The sequence below is a fragment of the Corvus moneduloides genome, chromosome 2 (assembly GCF_009650955.1).
Source record: "Corvus moneduloides isolate bCorMon1 chromosome 2, bCorMon1.pri, whole genome shotgun sequence".
Classification (NCBI taxonomy): Eukaryota; Metazoa; Chordata; class Aves; order Passeriformes; family Corvidae; genus Corvus; species Corvus moneduloides.
Genome location: NC_045477.1, coordinates 34,993,910 through 35,013,928, shown reverse-complemented (window position 1 = coordinate 35,013,928; position 20,019 = coordinate 34,993,910). Strand labels below are relative to the sequence as shown.

General features: G+C 38.3%; 1 protein-coding gene across 25 annotated transcripts in view; it reads right to left on the bottom strand.

The window, feature by feature from the left end:
- DLG2 (discs large MAGUK scaffold protein 2) overlaps nucleotides 1-20,019 on the bottom strand; it is a 1,001,432-nt gene that overhangs the window by 380,766 nt on the left and 600,647 nt on the right. For all 25 annotated transcript variants that reach the window (XM_032099063.1, XM_032099062.1, XM_032099064.1 and 22 more), the window contains one exon: nucleotides 15,440-15,493. In XM_032099063.1, coding sequence (XP_031954954.1) covers nucleotides 15,440-15,493 — 54 coding nt within the window. The remainder of the gene's footprint in view (nucleotides 1-15,439; nucleotides 15,494-20,019) is intronic.

The following is a 20,019-nucleotide window of genomic DNA, read 5'->3' as shown; positions in this document are numbered from 1 at the left end:
TAGACCACATTTCCTCAATAAATAAATATACAACTGACATAATCTAATCTCTTACCATTTGCTAAATGGGAACATACTCTGACTCATCTTTTTGTGCCTAAAATTGTCTCCTAGTACTTTTGTTTAGGTTTGAGAGTTAATAGTCCTTTCACTGCTCTCTCACCCCATTGCCCATGAAAAAAATCACAATCCATGAATTCTCTTGGTTTCTTTGGTTATGTGTTAACTCTAGCAAAAGCACTGAAGGCTGAACTCTACTATCAGTAGCACCAGTGGAATCCCACTGGTGTCACTGGGCTTGTACTTGTGTAACTGAAGTCACATTTATTCATCTGTGGATGTACTTACACCTGCAGGAGGGAGCAGCCCTGAGAAAGTGAAGAAAATTCCTGGAACTAATGATAAAAAGGAGTAATAAGGAAAATTCACACACAAAGTACACGTACACTTATAAATACGGATTCCACAGGAGAAGCTTCTTATGCATGACTTAGCTGCTTTACAACTATCTTTACAGCAGCAGAAAAGTTTGCTATTTCTCTTAGAATCTTGGAAGGCTCTTTGGTGTATGTATGGGAAGGGAGACACAGTCCTCTGCACTCTACAACTAAAAGCACAGCAGAACAGCTCCCTCATACCCAATTAATTTTGCTGCAGAAAAAAAAAAAAGAAGACATTTTGAATGGCTGAGGCAAAATCAGTGGTTTTCTGCTCCTCCTCCTAAGCCCAGGGTAAGAAAATTGACGTAATTGTTGTTCACAGGAATTAAGAGTGTACACCCTGAGAAGCAGCTAATGCAGCCTGGCTGATCATCACCAGTCCCAATTTAAGCCAAGTCAATATTCAGCAAACTGTTCCACATGCTTTTCAAGCCTTCCTAGTAGAAAAAAACTGGTTTGCATCAGTTCGAGAGAATTTGAGTTTTCCACAAAAAATTTTTTCAACTTAAATCAAAGGAGAGAGGAAAATATCACTTTCATCCACCTTCAATCAATCTAATTTCTGACACAATAATGAAATATTGAACTTGAAAGTTACTCTGAAAATAATTTTTAGGCATTGCCTTGGTATTCTAAAAAAAATTATTATTTTTAAGATTACCTATTAACATACAACAGCAGAGATGAAAGAAGCTTTACTAAAGAACGGAGGAAAAAGCCAAAAGAAAGCTTGAGAAAAATGCTGACACATAATCCTCTTTGAAACAAGCACAAAAATGTTGCAGTGCTCTCTTACTTTAAGTAAGCAGTGATGAAAAAACCCATGGTACAAGAAATACTCTAAGAATATTTTTACTACACTAAAATGCACAACTGCAACACAGAAGTACTCTGAAAATGTTTAATGTCACACAATACTACTTTAAAATGTCAAGGATTTCATCAGCTCTCTCCAGAAGTAGAGCATATTTTACCAGTTATATGAAGTACCTCTATTACATTCTCCGTAGGTTTCCTGACATAATGAAACCTGTAATTTCCACATTGAAGCGAAACTATTTGGCTGCAGAGATGTGGAAAGTGTTCTGGTTCTTATCTCAACAATATGTAATGAAGTTAGTGGCTGGTGACCATCATAGCTAGATTTGTGTACAAATCTTCTCCTGGACATCAAATTCTGCAATACAGCCAAGGCCAACAAGGCCACTAACCAGACATTTCACTTGCCATTACTACACTGTACATGCTCCAGCATGTCTGGTCCACAGACAAGTTATTTTTCAGGATTCAATTTATTTCTGCTTCATCCTGGGTTCATCACAGGAGCCATCAGCCCATCAAAGGTGCTCACACACACATACGAGCAGAGAGGCACAAGGACAGGTGGAAAAACTCAGGGAAGCCGCAGCCCCTGGCTCAGGGTGACACCAGTGCTGTGGGTCAGCTGGGGAGGGCATCACTGCCTGTGGGGCTGGGACACCTGCAGGATGCAGGGAACGAGCATCCTGGCATTGCAACAAGACTTAGAAGATTTTTAGGTGAGGAATAAAAGGTGTGGAAAAGGGAAGGATAGAAGTGGTTTAGAGATGGAGAGGAAGAAGTACAGGAATACAGATGGGTAAGTGGTTAAAAGGGGCCAGTCACATACAGGCAAGGCCGGTCAGTTCGTTTCCCTGTCTGAGCCCTGTGCCTGCTGATCATCTTCAGTCATATCTTCTATTAAACTCCATTTCTACCTATTTTCTGGGGCAAGAGGTTCTGTGTTCTCTGTGCGTGTGTCTGTGTGTAGTGGTCTGTGGCACCAGCAGCTGGAGTGCATGAGGGTGCCTGTAGCAATGGATGATTGCCAGCAAACATCAAGCTGGGCTAGCTGGGGAGTAGGTGAAGCAGTCAGAAATCTGGGGTGTGTATGTGTAACTGGAAGCAAGACAAGGGTAGAATTTGTCTTCTGAAGGGGTAAGGGATCCAAGGCAACTACCCAGGAGACTTTAGGATCCAGGGGCTGGCTGAGACCCATTTGTATGTGTGTGTCTTTTATTGTGCAGGAGTAAGGGCAAGGATCCAGGGCCAGCTACTGGATGGACTGTGTGTCTCAGCTCAGGAGGGATCACAGTCCCACGGGGTGTGTGTATGCTGGTTTGTGCAAAGGAGTGTGCCAGCAGCTGGACAGCGGTTGCAGCTTCACATGCCAGCATCTGGAACAGCAAGGATCTGGGGCCAAGCATCTAAACCCAGCTCCTGGCAGTTTTCACACCACACACGTGAGTATATGTGTACACACAGGGAGGCAGTGGTGGTGCTTTTGTTTGTGTGGGCACTGACTGCTGTGCCGTTCTGCTCAGACACGCGTCTGTCTACCTGAATGTCTTCTGTTTGTCCGTGGGCTTACTGGGAATGCAGGGTCGGCCTTGCTACTGGTTGAGCACACTGGCATGGAGTCCCAACAGCCTTGCTTCCTTCAGGCTACCAAATTTAGCAACCCCCGAACATCTTGCAGTAATTCACGCACATGTACTGCAAACATGGCATTTCTTTGTTATCATAGACTACAACTCGATGCGATGCTAAACCAAGAAAAAACTCTTTGCAGACTCGTGTTCGTTGCTATGTATCCCCTATTTTCGCCCAAGCAGAAAGATGAAAAATGTTACAGGAAAAGCTATTCTTACAATGTTTTTGAATCATTCTTCACTAAGAAACAGCAGGGAAAGAGCAATGGCTAGAAAAAATACCTGGAAATAAGAAACTGTGTTCAAAGTGTAAATGACAGTAGACTTTATACAATATTAAAGCTTTAACTTTAGTAAAGCAGGGAAATGTCTACAAAATATAAAGTAACTTGATTTTAGCTACAGCCAAAAATCAAAAAATGTGGAATTCGAGAACTGGGGATAAAGTCAAGTATAATTTATTTTCCTTCAAAAGATCTGCATATAGAGACAAAGTTCATTGAGACGTGATTGAAACAGGGATGCCCAGTTCTGACCAACCTGTCTTATTGAAGAGATCAGACGAGGATGACTCCTGGAGATTGGTCCTTATTTTGAAAGAAAAATGAACATCTTTCAATAATGTCAAGATATAGGGAAAAGAGTTTCACTAACTAGAATATATTTGTGTCCTTCTGCATGAAATTCAAGTTCTTGGAGAATGAAAGAAGAGCACTTCTCTGACCTATTTTACAAACCAAGCTCAAAGTAATACACAATGCTTCTAAAAAGAAATTAAACAGTATTGAAAGCACCAGCTGCAATATACACCTCTCCTCTAGGGAAAGACCAAGAGGTCATATGGACAGTTAAATATTTTTACTATTTTTAGAATAAGAAAGAGCACTACTAAGATACCAGGTACCTGCTTCTACTAAAGAGAAATGATGCAGTCCAGCATCTTAATTGTGCCTCCCCTGATGGGGGAGACTTTTTAGAGTCTTTGCCATAAGTCAGAGACGAGCAGGACTTCTGTATTTTCTTGGTCTTCAGGTTGTTTATTATATCTTATCAGTAATTCACATGCCGACAGCATAGCATGAAGCAGAGCAAAATACAAAAGGCAAAATACAGGAAAGCTCAAGGCTTTTTAAAGATAAACTAACCAATGGTCACTAAAATTGTACATTATGAACTAGCCTTTCACGTAGCCCTGTACTGTGGCATTTTGTGACCAATCATTCTATACTACCAATACTGCAGAAAATGGAGTAGGTGAAGAAGGAGGAAGAAACCTGAAAACTACAAGAATCCCCCATTTTGATGTTTTTTTGCTTTTATCTACTTACTATATTAATAAACCCAAAACCTCTAAATTTTTCACGCTGTGACAATCTTACATAATATTCTATCACCTAGTTCACACCAGTGTAGATTCTAATTCTTCCCAAAGGGTAGGCAATTTTCTCCATGGACGAAGGTCAAAAACAGCATTGTCCAGGGGGGTAGAACCCTTCAAAACAGGCAGAGAAATACTCTCTGCACTCTGGGTTCCCACAGAGAAAGACTATGGTGAAATCAGAGCAATTAATCAATCTTGCACTGTGCACATTATTTGAAAAATTAGCATAGCTCGATAGTTTCAAGATAAATTCACAGTGTGCTATGCTCATCTTTCCATCACCTTTGCAAAGTCTAAGTCCTGAATTTGGACATCAGACAAGATTAATTTTGTTATGACCACACTAATTCTCACTTAAGCTCTGCAAAGAATTAAACAATCACACTTGCCAATATTCAGTAAAGTGCTTCTGCCTAGCAAACATAAAACATAATGTACTCAGCACAAATAATTTAGGACTGAAAAGAATCCAGAACTCTAAACTGTTGTCATTTATGCAGAACAATTTACAGACACAAATTACTCAACAGCTGACTGAATATGTTAATGTAAGATACAAAAGAAACGTGCTTCAATTATCATTTCTCTTTACTAGTAATCTCAACGAAGTGGACATTTATCTCCTATAAGAATCTTTATTTTATATTACTTTCAAACTAAGTCAATCTTCTATAGAAAGTTATGAAGGCTGCAATTTCTAAGATCAGGAAAACAAATATTATCTGTGGCATATTTGGTTTCTCTATGCTAGGTCATCTAAACACTGATTAAAAATGTAATTTACTATTAAGTCTGCATTGAGAGTAGCATGGGATTTTATTCTGTAACATGTGGATGAGAAACCAGTCATATTCCCAAACAGTCTACACTCACAACTTGCAACAGTAGGGACTTTGGAACATTTGCTGAAACTGTGCTGAAGTTCTGTTAGTTTTACAGCATGGATCAGCTAATCCCTGGCTAACAATGGGGAGAAATAAGAGCACTGAAATGGCTAATTATGCGATTTTATTAAAAGAGAATGGTGTTCCATTGAGATCTTTGTATATTGCTGTAGGGAACAAGTAAGAACACAATCAGCTATTCTAAAAATTTTTAAAAGCTACCATAAATAATATGAAAAAATGCTCCTATGAAAAACACAGTGGATAGTGTTAAGACCAGTACACAAAAGATCACAAGAGAAGGGTATGTTTTCTAGCCATTGTTATTACTGATGCTGCATTATGTGCTGCCAGGATAAAAACCTTGCCTTGGCTGAACTTTAACAGGTAGTTCGCAAAGTAAAATATCAAACAATTCTAGACATAAAATAGTAAATATTTTTAAAATTACAAAGAAGAGTTCTTGCAAAATAAATTTCAGACATACTTCACCTTAAATGAGTGAAAAATCATTGTAATCAAGCCATCATATGTCCAAAAAGACATGAAAGCAATATATTTCTTTTCCACTTTTCATCAAAATAAGCTTTCTCTTCAATCCAGAAGAGTTATTTTCTCTTTACTTCTTAGATTGTCCAAGGTCAAAGGAACACATCTGTCTCTGACAGCAATTAATCTGCAATCCTCCAAAATGAAGTCTTATGATAAAGGAAAGCTTTCTTCCTTTTTTGTAATTAAAACTAATAAGACGATGACACCTGTGCTAGCTCTTCTTTCATTTTTTTTGCAACAGTTTTCTGTTAAGTTCTACACCTTTCTAATACAGTGAATACTGACCAATACAAATCCCATTGTCTTGACTCTCAAAAACCCTAAGTTTATAGGTAAGTAGTTACTCACTCGTACTCTTTATGCTGTTTCCCAATTCACTTCAGAACTGTAACTTCATGACAAAGTAATTCAACATAAAGCTAATGCTATGGAAAAATAGCCTTGTGTATTTGAACAGCTTTATCAGCTTCTTAGAATCACAGAATGGTTGGGGTTGTAAGAAACTCTGAAGATCATCTAGTTCCAATCTCCCTGCCATGGGTCTTAATTATACAGATACATATATATATATCTATATTTTGACCAAGTGTTTTATGCAAAAGACAGTGGGTTTGGTGGTTTAAGACCTTGAATTGTATATAAAACCATATTTTTAAGAGGTTATGTTAGCCACTGGATTCTTGCAAACCTACCAACCCAACCGACTTTAGCCTACTGCTACAATATCCAGTAAAGTTAGCTGTGGTAGTTTAATATATAAATAATTATACAAAAGCAAAAGCTAATTTAAGGCTAGGGAGAGAATGACAAAACCAAATTCAAATGACATTTAATTTAGGTCAGGTCAGGCCATATAATTTTAGGCTGCCTCAGATCTCCAAGTGCTTCAAACAACTTTAAAAGGCATATGCTACATTCTGCAGCACGTGCCAACATCACAGACAAATTAAAAATTAAGTATAGCTGGGTGCGGAGGAGGGGTATGTACACACCCACACACCCCCATATGTATATAGTATATATGGTTTTTCTCTGAGTGATGAAAACACCTGACAGAGCAAGGCCTGGCTGGCTTCCCCCAGCAGAGGCAGTAAGGATAAGAACAGACTTTGCAAAAGCAAAGCACTGTACCTCTTTCAAGGGGTTTATTACACTGTCACCCAAAGGACCTGATAGTGAGTATGCACAAACCTGTCGGCAAGCTTAGTTTTTTGTCAAAAAGTCTGCTTCACAAACTTGAGAGTGTTAGAACTAAGACTGATAAATGCATGCCCATGATCTGGACTGAAATGCTAAAGTACTTGCACTCCAAGTACTCCAAATCCAAAAAGCATGAAGCATTACACACTCTATGCTGTGTCCACCTGAAGCAGAGGGACACGAGTGAGTGTAGGATGTGATGTCTACAGTTCAATAAGCTCCTCTCTCCCAGTCTGCTAATTGCAACCTTTCAAACATCCACAGGAAGAACTCCTTGATTGAATCTAAAGTGCAGCATTAGTCACAGGCAATTGAAAATAGACAGTATTATAATTTTGCAGAATAAAAGTGTGAAGGAATAATTAGATACGTGACCAAGGGATGCATTAACTTGTTGGATTGACAGGATGTTGATAATTCTACCTACATCCAGACACAATAAAGGCTTTTTGATTTTTTATGTAGTATGATATGTAGCACTCAAATATGCAAAGTAGTGTTCATTCCTAAAGAAAATAAATCCCCTAAAATAATGAAATTATTTTACTTGAAAGTAAAGCTTTTACCTTAATTAAAAATTATATTTTTGATAAGGCTTAAATATTAAAAATGCATTCAGAATTTAAAAGCAAAACACATGGAAAACAATAACATTTTTACTTCAGAACCACTTTGACCCTTCTTTAAAAGATGTTTCTTTCTAAAACAGTATATTTTAAAAGGAAAGGTTTGAAATAAATTTATTTTCAGGTAGAAAAACAGTGGGTGTGAAGTAGAGGCAATATAAATAATATGATCCATTCTGTATTTTTGTTTTGGGTTTTCAACAGAAGCAGCATATTTTTTTATGCTGCCACACTAAAATCCATGTAGGTCATCAGACAGCAGAACAAAGACTTCTCTGTTTTTGCATGTTTAAGGGGAGTTGTTTTATATTAGTTCATTAGTTTTGTATTCTGTAGCACCTTTTTTGCTAATGATCACAAAATATTTTATAAACATTATTTGAATCAAACCTGTCAATACTACTACTATAAAAGAAAAATGTCTTATCCCACTGCAGGAACAATGACATGCAGAACACAGCAGTGCTTGCCAGGGCAAAAAACATTGCTGTAATACAATTCAAGGGCCAAAACAGAAAAGCCAAGCCAATGCAGCTTTTAAAGACTAGCACAGAACTCTACCAGCATTAGCTTTTCCATTGCACATTAATGACAGGCTGAAAGATGAGTTTAAATAATAAACAAAACTTTCAGGTTAACAATCTGGAAAACGCAAGTTGTTAGAGATAATAAGGTGTATAAGCTGACTTTCAAGACTATGATCAAACTAATTAAGAAAGAAGCAACAAATTTATTCTGAGAAGTCAATGGAAAAAATATATATACACCTACATTATATTTTTATATATTTCAATATATTATTAATAAAAATCCAAACTCCATGAGCTTCCTTCTTTTATAAAAATTCAGATCCTATCCTTTTAGACTAAAATTTCTTTTTAGTCCTCTATTACCACTGTCCTCAAAAATTTGCTCGTCAGCCACAGTCATTGTTGTGGTTTCATAGCAGACAGCAGCCAAGCCCCACACAACTGCTCATTCCCCTACCAGCGGGATTTGGGAGAGAATTGGAATGGTCAACAGTAGAAAACTTGTGGGTTGAGATAAAGACAGTTTGATAGGGAACGCACAAGCCACACACAAGCAATGCAAAACAAGGAGTTAATTTACTGCTTCCCAAGGGCAGGCAGGTGTTCAGCCATCTCCAGGAGAGCAGGGCCCCACCACGTGTAATGGTGACTTGGGAAGACACACGCTATTACTCTGAATGTCCCTCCCTTCCTCCTCCTTCCCCCCACTTTATACACCGAGCATGATGCCACATCCTCTGGAATATCCCTTTGGTCAGTTGGGGTCATCTATCCTGGCTGTGTCTCCTCCCAGCCTCCTGTGCAACCCCAACTTCCACACCAGCGTGGCAGTACAAAAAGCAAAAAAGGCCTTGGCTCTGTGTAAGCCCTACTCAGCAATAACATAATCCCTCTATATTAGCAACCCTGTGTTCAGCACAAATCCAAAACAGCCTCATATCAGCCACTGTGAAGAAAGTTAACTCTACCCCAGCCAAAACCAGCTTGGTCATACATGACATTTAATATTCATTATGTAATTCATTATGTAAAGACACACTTTATTGTAAAAATATATAACGCCACCTCCTTCCTCCAATTTACTTATCTATGATGCACCTACATGCATATTATCCAATAAAAGCCTTTAGAGCACTGTCTCAGAAATTGACAAATTTATCCCATTCTTTTTACGGTCAGATGTGGCAATGTGCTCCCATCCCCAACCTTCCCTTTATATTCTGAATATATAGTAATAACCAAAACCAAGTAATAACCAAAAGTGGTGGTCAGTCATGGATGTCCTGATGGCAGAATCTGGCTCCAACTGGACTGGGGAGGAGACAGATGACACATGATAGCCACGAGCAACATTTGGGCAATACACCCAACTAACCAGAATGCTGGGTAATGTCCAACTCACGGCAAATTTGGAAGAAACTAACATCTGTAGTCAGTATGCAAATATGACTACGACACAATCATCTGACTCCATGAAGCATGGACAGCCCAAGGCCTGTTGCACTCTCCCGCATGGCAGTGGGCTGCATACCAGGATCTGCCCTTGAGTAGGAATGCCTCTCAAGGTTACTCCTCAAGGTTGAGAGATTCCTTATCACATCAGATACTTGGTAAGTGAATTGGGAATAAGCACACTGAAACTTGGCAATCCTTCAGAAAGGATGATTAAACATTGGAATGGGCTGTTCAGGGAGGTGGTTGAGTCACTGTCCCGGGAGGTGTTTAGGAAAAGACTGGATGTGGCACTTAGTGCCACGGTCTAGTTGACATTGTGGTTTGATCAAAAGTTGGACTTGATGACCTCAGAGGCCTTTTCCAACCTAATTGGTTGTGTGATTGAGAATATATAATCCTTTAGGCATCAATCATTACCCAAGGCCGAGACTTAAGTCTGGATCCAGCCACACCTAAACTCCCCTCTGAAAGGAAGTTTGGAACACAATGGGGTCCTTTTTGAACCTCATGGCTCAATGGGAAGATCCCCCTGAAAATTCTGACTGTTCTCTATGCAGTAAATGCTCAAGTATACCTGGCCATTAATTCTTGTTAAGCTACTGCTGTATTTACCATTGAACTTCTCTTATATCAATAAAATATAGTTCATTCTCACTTGAGAGTAAAGTGCATGATTCCATCCGCAGCATCAGAACAGGAAGAATTTATCTTTTTTTAAGCCTTTGTTTAAGCTTTTATGTGCCTCCTTCTAATGTTCTAAATCCAGGTGCACTAGCTGAATAGCAGAGGGTAAAGCCGAAAATTTTCCTAAACTCCCCATTTTGGCATCACCCTGGCCCCCACACTTCCCTGAGCAGGAGGTGTCGCAGGGCACTGCCCTGCTGCAGGAGGGGCTGAGCTCGCGGTGTCCCTAAGCTGGGATGCATCAAAACAGCTGCACAGCCCTCCCTGCAGCAAACGTAAAACAATCCAAAGATTTGATTAGAGCTCATGAAAACATAACCTACATAGTCTGAAAATTACTTCTTCAGGACACAACTCAAATGTATCTTCACAGAACTCAGTACAGATGGTATAGTTAGCAAATCAAACCAATAATAAAATAACTCGTAATAAAATAATAATAAAATAATAATAATAATTTGAAAGAACAATGTGAAACTGAAGAAATGTAAGGAATTCATTGTGATTGAAAGGAGAATAAAGTACATATTCCTTAGATCTTATCACTGTGACAAGATGGGGGAGGAAGGGAACAAGCAAAGTACCAGAGTGAACTTGTTAATTTTTTTGTTAAGATGAAAAGAAAATAAAATTCCATCATAAGATAAATAGAAAGGCTCCCTTCAATTTCTAAAAGTGATGCAGCAAAGCCAGCCTTATAGCTACTTTTAACTGAACTATGCAGCTTTTTGGAAATGAAAAAAAAATAAATAAGGCCTATTCTGTGCAACAGAGAAAATGAGATGATTCATGTATTATTAAATTAATGCTTCTCATTATACAAAGAGATCTAAAATTTACAGCCAAAGAATAGAGAACAAACAAACTCCCACAAATGTTTAATTGTGCTTAAAATGCCACAGAAGAATTCGTTTTGTACCATCTAAGCTTCCTATTGAATTTATTCCCACGTCCAAAGCTTGGTGAGCCAAAGTTTTCAAACCACTGAACCTAGGAAAAAGCTTAATTAACTGTTTCTTCTGTTATTTGCTGCAGGCCCAAATTACAGGGAATAACACACACTATAATAGAATAAGGCCTTTTCTTTCATCTTGTCTAAGAAAAGTGTACTGATGAAAACCTGTCCCACAAAGGATGATTTTTTTTTCCCCAAACTATTGAGTTGAAAGGTTTGAAGAATGTCAACAGTAGAAAAATGTTTAATTAAGAGATTTTACATCATTATGGTGCAAATGAGACAAATCACTCAGTTTACCAGTTGTATACCAACTGTAAAAATTAAGTTTCTTCCTGGTGGACCAGTGCAAAGATGACATGTGAACATGCTTTGTGAATGTGACCATTACTGTGAGGCGTCTCTCTCTAAAACACTCAGGAATTTTTGAAGGAAGATGGCAGAGAGGATGGGCAGAGCTGTTAATGAATTGGAAATGCATTGAGGGTACATCCCGTAAAATGAAACAATGACACAAGTTGTGCCAACAGCCTAATGAAATCATGAGAAGTCTCCATCTGACATATAACAACACCAAAAAAAGCCTGACCTTATTTAGGGATCTATTAGGCTATCAGTTGTGGCTAGTAATGACAGAAAAAAATATCATTTTGATTCAGCAAAATTTGAAAATCCACGCTTATTCCCATGTTTAAATTTGGACATAATTTCTACATGGTATAAAATGAATTAATTAAACTTTTTATGGTAAATACAATGCAAATTACAGTCATTTAAGAAAAAAAAATGTAAGAAAAATTATATGTTGTTTTATTTTTTCAAGCAGCACGTTTTGCAAACACGAGAAGACAGCATTAACTAGCTGTCATGAAAAGTATCTTAGAAAAACCCAACAGTCAGAAATCAAAAACTAGTATGTCAAAAATTTTCTTGAGACACATCACCTGCTTATATATTTCCTTGCCTTTTAATTTTATTCAACAAGTTGATTTAGAGATGGCGTCCAGATTTGTGGAAGGCAAACTTAATCAAAAGAATTCAAGGACAACCATCTAAGACTAGAGAAAGACAAATGGAAAAAAAAGAACGTGAACGTTGGAAACATAACCCAATTAGCAGGATCTAAAAAATTCTTCCGGTTCTTCCCAGCCAGTCTTCCTGGACTCCAAGCATACTTTGACAATGGGAACTGAGTATCAGGGACAAACAGCAGGAATCCAAGACCACTATAGTCCCAAGGAACAGCACTTCTGGATGTTTTAAATACTCTACAGTTCTGAGAGAGGATCAGCATCTTACACCAAGGCTGCTTTTAACTTTGGACAGAAAATATAATCATTTAACTTGAATTCTCTGATCCATAAAAAAATTTGTTCTCACAGTGTTAGATGTTTATTTTATGGCAACTAAAAAACAACAGTGCCTTTCAGAAGTGCTAATACCTAGCTAGTTAACTGTAAGAATACTTAAACATTCACCAAAGATGTTCCTAGGCACTTAGAGTCTTCCCCCAGGCATGTCTGGAAGTCCTAACAGTGCTGAAAATGCAGCTGCTTGGCACATGCTCAAGTTTCAATATCATAATTAAATCTAGCTTTCTGTTATCTCTCTGAACTGACCTCATCCAAAACAAATGTTTTAGGGCATATCTGCTAAATCACACTTCTTGTAAAATAAATGATATGATGATGGCTGCAGTATCATACACTTATCCAGTTTGGAAGATTTGTCTCTATATTTCCAAATATTTAAAAGAGAGACAAAACCCCCCTAACACCCCATGATGTTATAGGCTGTATTACAGGACCCACACAATACTGTAGGCTATACTAGGTTTTGCTGGGATGGGTTTTTTTCTCCATAACAGCCTATGTGGACCAATAATTCAATGTGTGGCTGAAACAATGCTGATAATATACCAGTGTTTTAGCTATTGCTGAACAAAGCTTGCAAGGTGCATCAAGGCTTTTTCTCCTTCCCATTTTGCCCTTCCTGTCCCAGTAGCAAGTTGGCTGGGGGTGGGTACAGGGTTTGGATAGGACCTAGCCAAGACAGTTGACCCCAAGTGACCAAAGGGATATTCCATACCACGTGGTGTTCTGCAATAAAAGCTCAGGTAAAGGAGGAGCAAGGGAGAACATTCACAGTTATGATATTTGTCTTCCCAAATAACTGCTACACATGGCGAAGCCTTGCTTTCCAGGAAACGCTAAACATCTGCCTGCTGATGGGAAGTAGTAAATGAATTTCTTATTTTGCTCTACCAGCCAGGAGCAGATGCACACACAAGCAAACATGGATCTGGTCTAGTGACTGCAGCAACTCCCTTGCAGAGGAAATATAAAATGAAACCAAACTAAATTGAACTGAATTACTCCTGAGAGTAAGAAAGAAAACACAGGTCTCCCAGCCCACTCTCTCCAATATTAGGAAGAGGTCATTTGTTCACAGCTTTTGTCTCATTTAGAGAATATTCAAGCATACAAATTCTGAGCAGAAGGAAATGCCTGTTTGTAAAGCAGAGACCCCAGGTTCTGTGGGTCAGTATGGTGGCCTGGGCTCAGCAGACAGGTCAAGGTGAAGTGTTTCTTATTGTCTAATGTAAATAAGTTCTCTGTGGTGGCGCTGCTGTGTCCCATATCTGAGAGAAAGAACTCTTCCCAGGCTGAGAAAAGTGACTAATTCAGAGTTGTCTAAGGTAAGCACCTTCTGTTTATTTATCCAGTTCGCATCATATATTGGAGACTGAAACAGCCCACAGGCACTTCTCAGGCTACTGTCAACATTTCTCTTGAATGTGTTTGGTCATTTGTTCTTTAAGAGAAAGGAACTCCAGTATAAAAGTGGCATAAAAGCATGTAAGTATTGATAGGATGTGTTAGGGGAATAAATCATATTGATTGAGCATCTTGTCACTAGAGTAATTGCATCCGTATTTAGGAATTCTAACACTGTAGCTGCAGAGGATCCTGGGCACAGGTCCAGTGCTGAAAATGAGAACTGGGGCTCACAGTGTCCCTTTTGGAAGACTAGAGAACACTAAGTGTAAAATGTCTCATCAAAATACACCAGAAAAGCCAGACAGACCTATTGAAAGTGAGACCATAGCAGATGGTTCTGATGTTAGGATGGAAAACTGAGACAGAAATGTTAGGAAGCCTTTTAAAAAAGCTGAATGCAAATGAACAGAGAAATTCTATTTAACTTTTTCACCCTTCCCAATAGTTCATATTCCCATCAAGGAACTTAATTCTCTTCTGCTTTAAAGCACTGTCATTCTTCTAAATTGCTCTTGGCTGTGATTCTTATCTGTGCTCTGCACCATAATTTCTAAGTTTTATGAATTGTCAGAAACAAACTGGCCAGGACAACCCCTATTAAGCTTCCTGATCAACACTCTTCTGAAAGACAGAACCCAGCAACATGATTGGTGTAGGTAGATAAATAATTAGGCTTATGCATTGGTATCATAAGAAACAGATGTGGATAAAACCCGACAGATGAGAGACATTAATTAGGAGCTTTGAAAAGACAACGAAGATGACGCAAGAGGAAAGATTAGATACTGGCTGGCTAGCTTTGTGCTACTTGCTCTTCTTTCCTCCAATCATTTAAGCCTGTTACTCTCTTTGTGCTGTGTTTGCTTTGTGTTTTTCTGTGTCCTTTATCTTCAACTATAGTTGATTTTACAGTCTAAATGACAATAATATCAAACGCTTGTAGAAAAAACAGATTTTTTAAAATTTAATAAAAACATGCATTTATTTTAGGATAATCTGTTTCCTAGAAGTCATAAAAATGAAGAGACATAAACAGGAAAATATTAAGTCAATTAGTTTGAGCTGTTATATATTGTGAGCAATTTCCATCTACAAAAGAAGTATAAACAGAAAAATGAATGGATATTGCACCATTTTAATATTACACTGTGCATCCAGGTATCTTTCTATTAAGCTAGTAGGGTGTGGATGACTGAAAGGAAATATTCATGTCACTGGTAAGGATGACAGCCTTAATAAAATCACTTTTCTTTTTTTCAAAGAAAGGCTAGCTTTAGTAAGCATAAACTACAAATTATGTGTATAAAATATGCTATGATTCAACTGAGAGCAATTATCATTCCAAATTTCTTTTTCTAGAAAAGAATTTACTGTGTAACTGTAAAAGAAATTATTAATTGTAAGATTTTTTTATAAAATAACTTCCATGCAGTACTGAACGGAACCTCTGTGTGAAAATAAACCAGCTCCACATATTTATAAAGAAACCCCTTAATACTTACGTAAGGGATTGTGTCCAAGGTGTCTGTGTTGACAATTATAGGGGCAGGGCTTGCCTGAAAGAGAAAAAAAAAGAAGAGAAAATAAATTTAAAGACCTGAAATTCATTAATATTGAAATACCCATAATGATACATTAAGAGTCAAAAGCCTGTCTTCCCACTGAATTCAAATTGTACAACAGTACATAACTGCATAACTGTGTGCTCAATCAATTGAGGATGAAGGAAATAGATTCTCAGCCTCCAAACCACAGCTCACTGTCGTCTTTCAATTTCTTCAGGCTCTGGACCACATCCTGAATATGCAATATCTAGTTCATTTTTTTAGTAGAACTGTAAGAAACCTAATGTATTCAACTTACAATTAGGAGACGTTGAGAGTTTCAGCTGCCCTACAAGTCCACCTTTTCTGTTTGAATCAAGATGATTAACTGATCTTCACAGAGGATAAACCTCAACATTTAATGTTTACACTACTTACCAGTATTGTATAGGTATATGTATAAGCACATCTATTATGATATTTATGTCAAAGGTGTATAACTGGCATGGTTCATATACACTCAGCTGAGGGTCAGATTGTAATACAGACCCAGTTTAAAAAAACTTGTGCATCTGCAAAGCTGCCCAACTTGATCTTTAATTTCTTGATGAAGCTCGTATCAGGCTAGTTTCCAGCCACCTGAACCACTCTTCCTATTCTGGGATTCAGTGGTACTGACCCAATGCCAAGCTCTGATGTGACCCAGCTGCATAAACTTGGTTCAGACTCTGGAGAAAAGCAGAAAGTTGTGAGAACATGTATGCCAGAGGCAAGCACCATAAGTAAAATGTCAAACTGAGGCAGGACTGCTGAGATGGGATTGTTAATAACTCAAGGACTCAGGAGAAGTGTGGATACAAATACGTGGCTAGCAAGAATTTCTCTTGCTTCTTTCCAGTCCCGTGAAATATTTTTCTCTCTCTCACGGAAGATATTAGCAGAGTTCTATAATCTATGAACACCTGCGACCTTGCAAAGCTTTGTTTATAGTACAGTAGAAAAATATTTTTGCAACGGATATTTTAGGATTTTAGCCAATCACCCCATGGGGTGGCTGATCCTTTGACCACTTAGACTATGAAGAAAAAAGTCCATAAAAAAGTTGTAAAATAATTAAATAAATCAATCTTGCTGCACAATTCCTGCCTGCTGGATCTCTCTTCTCCTCCCTACCACTGAGGGATATCGTGATAGAGAAGGATCAACGTGTAGTCAGTGTAGCACAAAAAGTGATGGAAGGCAACCTTTCTCAGCCTTACTAAAGGCTGCTTGGGCAGCAAAGACTCTTCAGGTATTGTACTGGGCTGACAAATACTGAAGATACTAATGCTTAGCACAGCAGCTCACTACTACTATTCATCTACACTGTATATTTGTCACTGAATGACTGCCTGTACTTTAAACCTGTGCAGGCTGCAGGGTCTCCTTGTGCATGGTAGGCATAAACACAGCACTGCTGAAAACACTGATCCTATTTCTGTCGTCAAATATTTACCGTGGGATTTCAAATCCTAAGTAACAACCCAAATTAAGAATGCAACATTAGGGCAACAATTCAACTAACATGAGAATAACACAGGGTTTTTTTTTTCCCAGTTTTTGTGCAGTCATTCAAAGATAATTCTGTGTTCAAAGAAATTTTATGTTACCGGACAAAAGCTACTGTTCAAAGAAATTTTATGTTACTGGATTAAAGCCATTATTTCTATGCAACGGTGCAAGCTGAGAATTAAAATTAAATGTATATAATTTGGTGTGTCTGCATTTCATGGTGTGGACCAGTTGTCATGGTACGGTATAATTTGACATTAAAATGCTTAGTATCTGAAAAGATATTGCATGCCCATACCCTCTTATTATCATTGTGTCCCAAAACACTGGACACACTAAAGTGATAGGTAAAAGCTGAAAGCCAAATGATTATAGTATTTTTAGCTTTAGGCATATGGAATATGCCTATAATTGCATTATCGTTGAAGGTTAAACAAATTATTTCCTTTTTAGAATCATAGTTTTTACTTACACTTCAATACACGTAAAAAATGCTACCTTTGCTACAGGAAGAATAAGTTTGGGAATTTTGTACAGTATTGATTTTATCTCCTTTATGTTTTTACCTACTGTGTTGGTCTATTACCAACTACAAACGAAGTTTGCAATTTCCAGAATAAAAGCATCTTTCCACTGATTTAAAAAACAGTATCTACTAAAATAAAAATCTTAAAGAAGTAATTTTCCAAAGCATTCTCCCAAATCACTTTAACCTAATGAGGAAGAAAGCCTTTTATCTACATCAGATTTTCCTGAAGCAAAGCCAAAGAAGTCAGAAATTAGCAAATGTGGGAACACTTGGGACTGGACAGAGTACTCCTGGTGCAGTCTGTGAGGGGATCAGATGCCCCTCACACTCTGCCCAGGCTGATAGTGCAGCCCAGTTTGCCATTTCCCTTCACCATGGCAATGGCAGACTCATGAGCAACTTGTTCTCCTTTCTACAAAGCTGCAGCTTAGCCAGACTGTGCCTGGCTGGGACTGCTCCATGTTCTACTCTGTCATGGGGAACTCCTGCACATTTTTTCACTGAACTTTATGAGGTCCTCCTCAGCCAATTTCTCCTGCCTGTTGAGATTCCTCTGAAGAGCAGAGAACAGTCCAGTGTATCTGGACTTCCCAGTCTGGGTGTTATCTCAAACCTTGCTGACAATGCTCTCTATGTAATCATTCTGGTTATTAATGAAGATGTTAAACAGCGTTAGCACCTCTATCAACTCTGTATGAACACCACTAGCAACTTGGCATCAGTAACTGAACTCTGAACTGCTGACCACTACTCTCTGCATCTGGTGATCTAGCCAGTGTCCCACTCATCTTCTAGTACATCCATCCATTTACTTTCTCTCTCATTTGGCTACGAAAGAGCATTTGTGCTGAAAACCTTGCTAAAATCCAAGCAAATGACATCTACTGATTTTCCCTCATCCACAGAGCTAGTGGGTTTCTCATCACAGAAAGATGTTAGGTTGGCAAGGTAAAATCTAAACATTTATAAATTGACCTCTCTTTTTGTAATCACCTCCCTTTGTCCTTCATGAGCCTTCACAAAATGTTCTGGAGGCCCAGAGGATGGACACCCACCACGATGCTTCCATTTGTTTGCTTCCTACCCAATCCTGATCTTCGGGTTATCACTTGGTCCATCATCCACAGCAAAAGTCAGAGCATTTAAAGCTGCTCCTTTGAATGGTGTGATCCTTTCCTCCCTAGCCCTCCTACAGAGCCTGTCAAGGATTAGTTTTCAAGCCAGTGTATCTCTCAGGGTTCATTTCAACACTGTGCTTACTGTATTCCTTACTGATTGGAAAAGCTGAACTAAACTATCAAACCAATGACTTTCTGCAACTGGGGCATTTATCCTGTTCAGACAGACGAGCATGAAAAAATTAATGGAGCAATAGCTTCAGATGGATATAGTGACTATAAGCACTAAAATCATCAGTGCATTTTCCTTTTCTGTTCCTCCTGTTCATATCTGCACATGTGATTCTGTGTGTGTTTATGGGGGACTGTGTTCTTACAACTTTCTAGTTTTTTGAGTGTTTTTTTTCTTGTTTGTTTCTTTTTTTAAGTAAGAAATATGATTTAATACAAACATTTTGCTTCCGTTGCTCTGATATATGGTAATTTGAAGAACACTATGCTCCTGAGCTGCAAAATTGCATTAAAGCGCAGGAAATGGAGATTATTTCGTTAGCTGGGTCCTGTTCGTAGCTCACGCTTTAAAGAAAAGTAGGAAACTTCAATCATGCAAAGTTGAGAAGACAGTTTGCAATCACTGGAGAGAGCCCTAAATATAGTGCTGACCATGGAGTACACAGCAGCATCAAAACAGTCCTGTAACCACAGTGAAATTACTGAAGGGTAAGTCAAGACATGATCAGTATCAACTGGGAGTCAGAAAGATTTTACCTTCCAGGATGATGTGTCTGTATCCCTGATTTAAAAACATGTCACATGTACTGGTTCACCAAATTCTCAAAAAAGATACTCAGGTATCTCTGTACTGCTAATGGAGAACATTGACAAATCTATGAACCAGGATTCATCAACAGTACTTCCAACTGTGTGTAAATTACCAAAGGTGTGCAAAAACATGTCTAGATTCTCTTGAGAACCTCTGCCTACAGTGTCTTTGAGATAGCACTGCCTCTTATCTCTCAATCTATATACCCACACAGATGTATATAGCCTCTATCTAGGCTGAGACTGAGACTATTGAGACTGGGCGAGAAGAAATAGCTTTCTGGAAGATAATGACTTTATTCTTAACTCTATGCTTTGGCCTGCTCCACAGTCTTGATCAAGACACTGAATTACACTTTACCAAGTAAATTACACTTTACCAGCTTTTCCCTGACGCAAAATAAAACCAAACCAATCACCAGAAGTGTGAATATTACTTAGTGTAGTGAATTGAGTGATCCTGTTTTCCACATTCCACACTCACTTTCTTTTCTGTCCCAATCCTTACCTATACATTT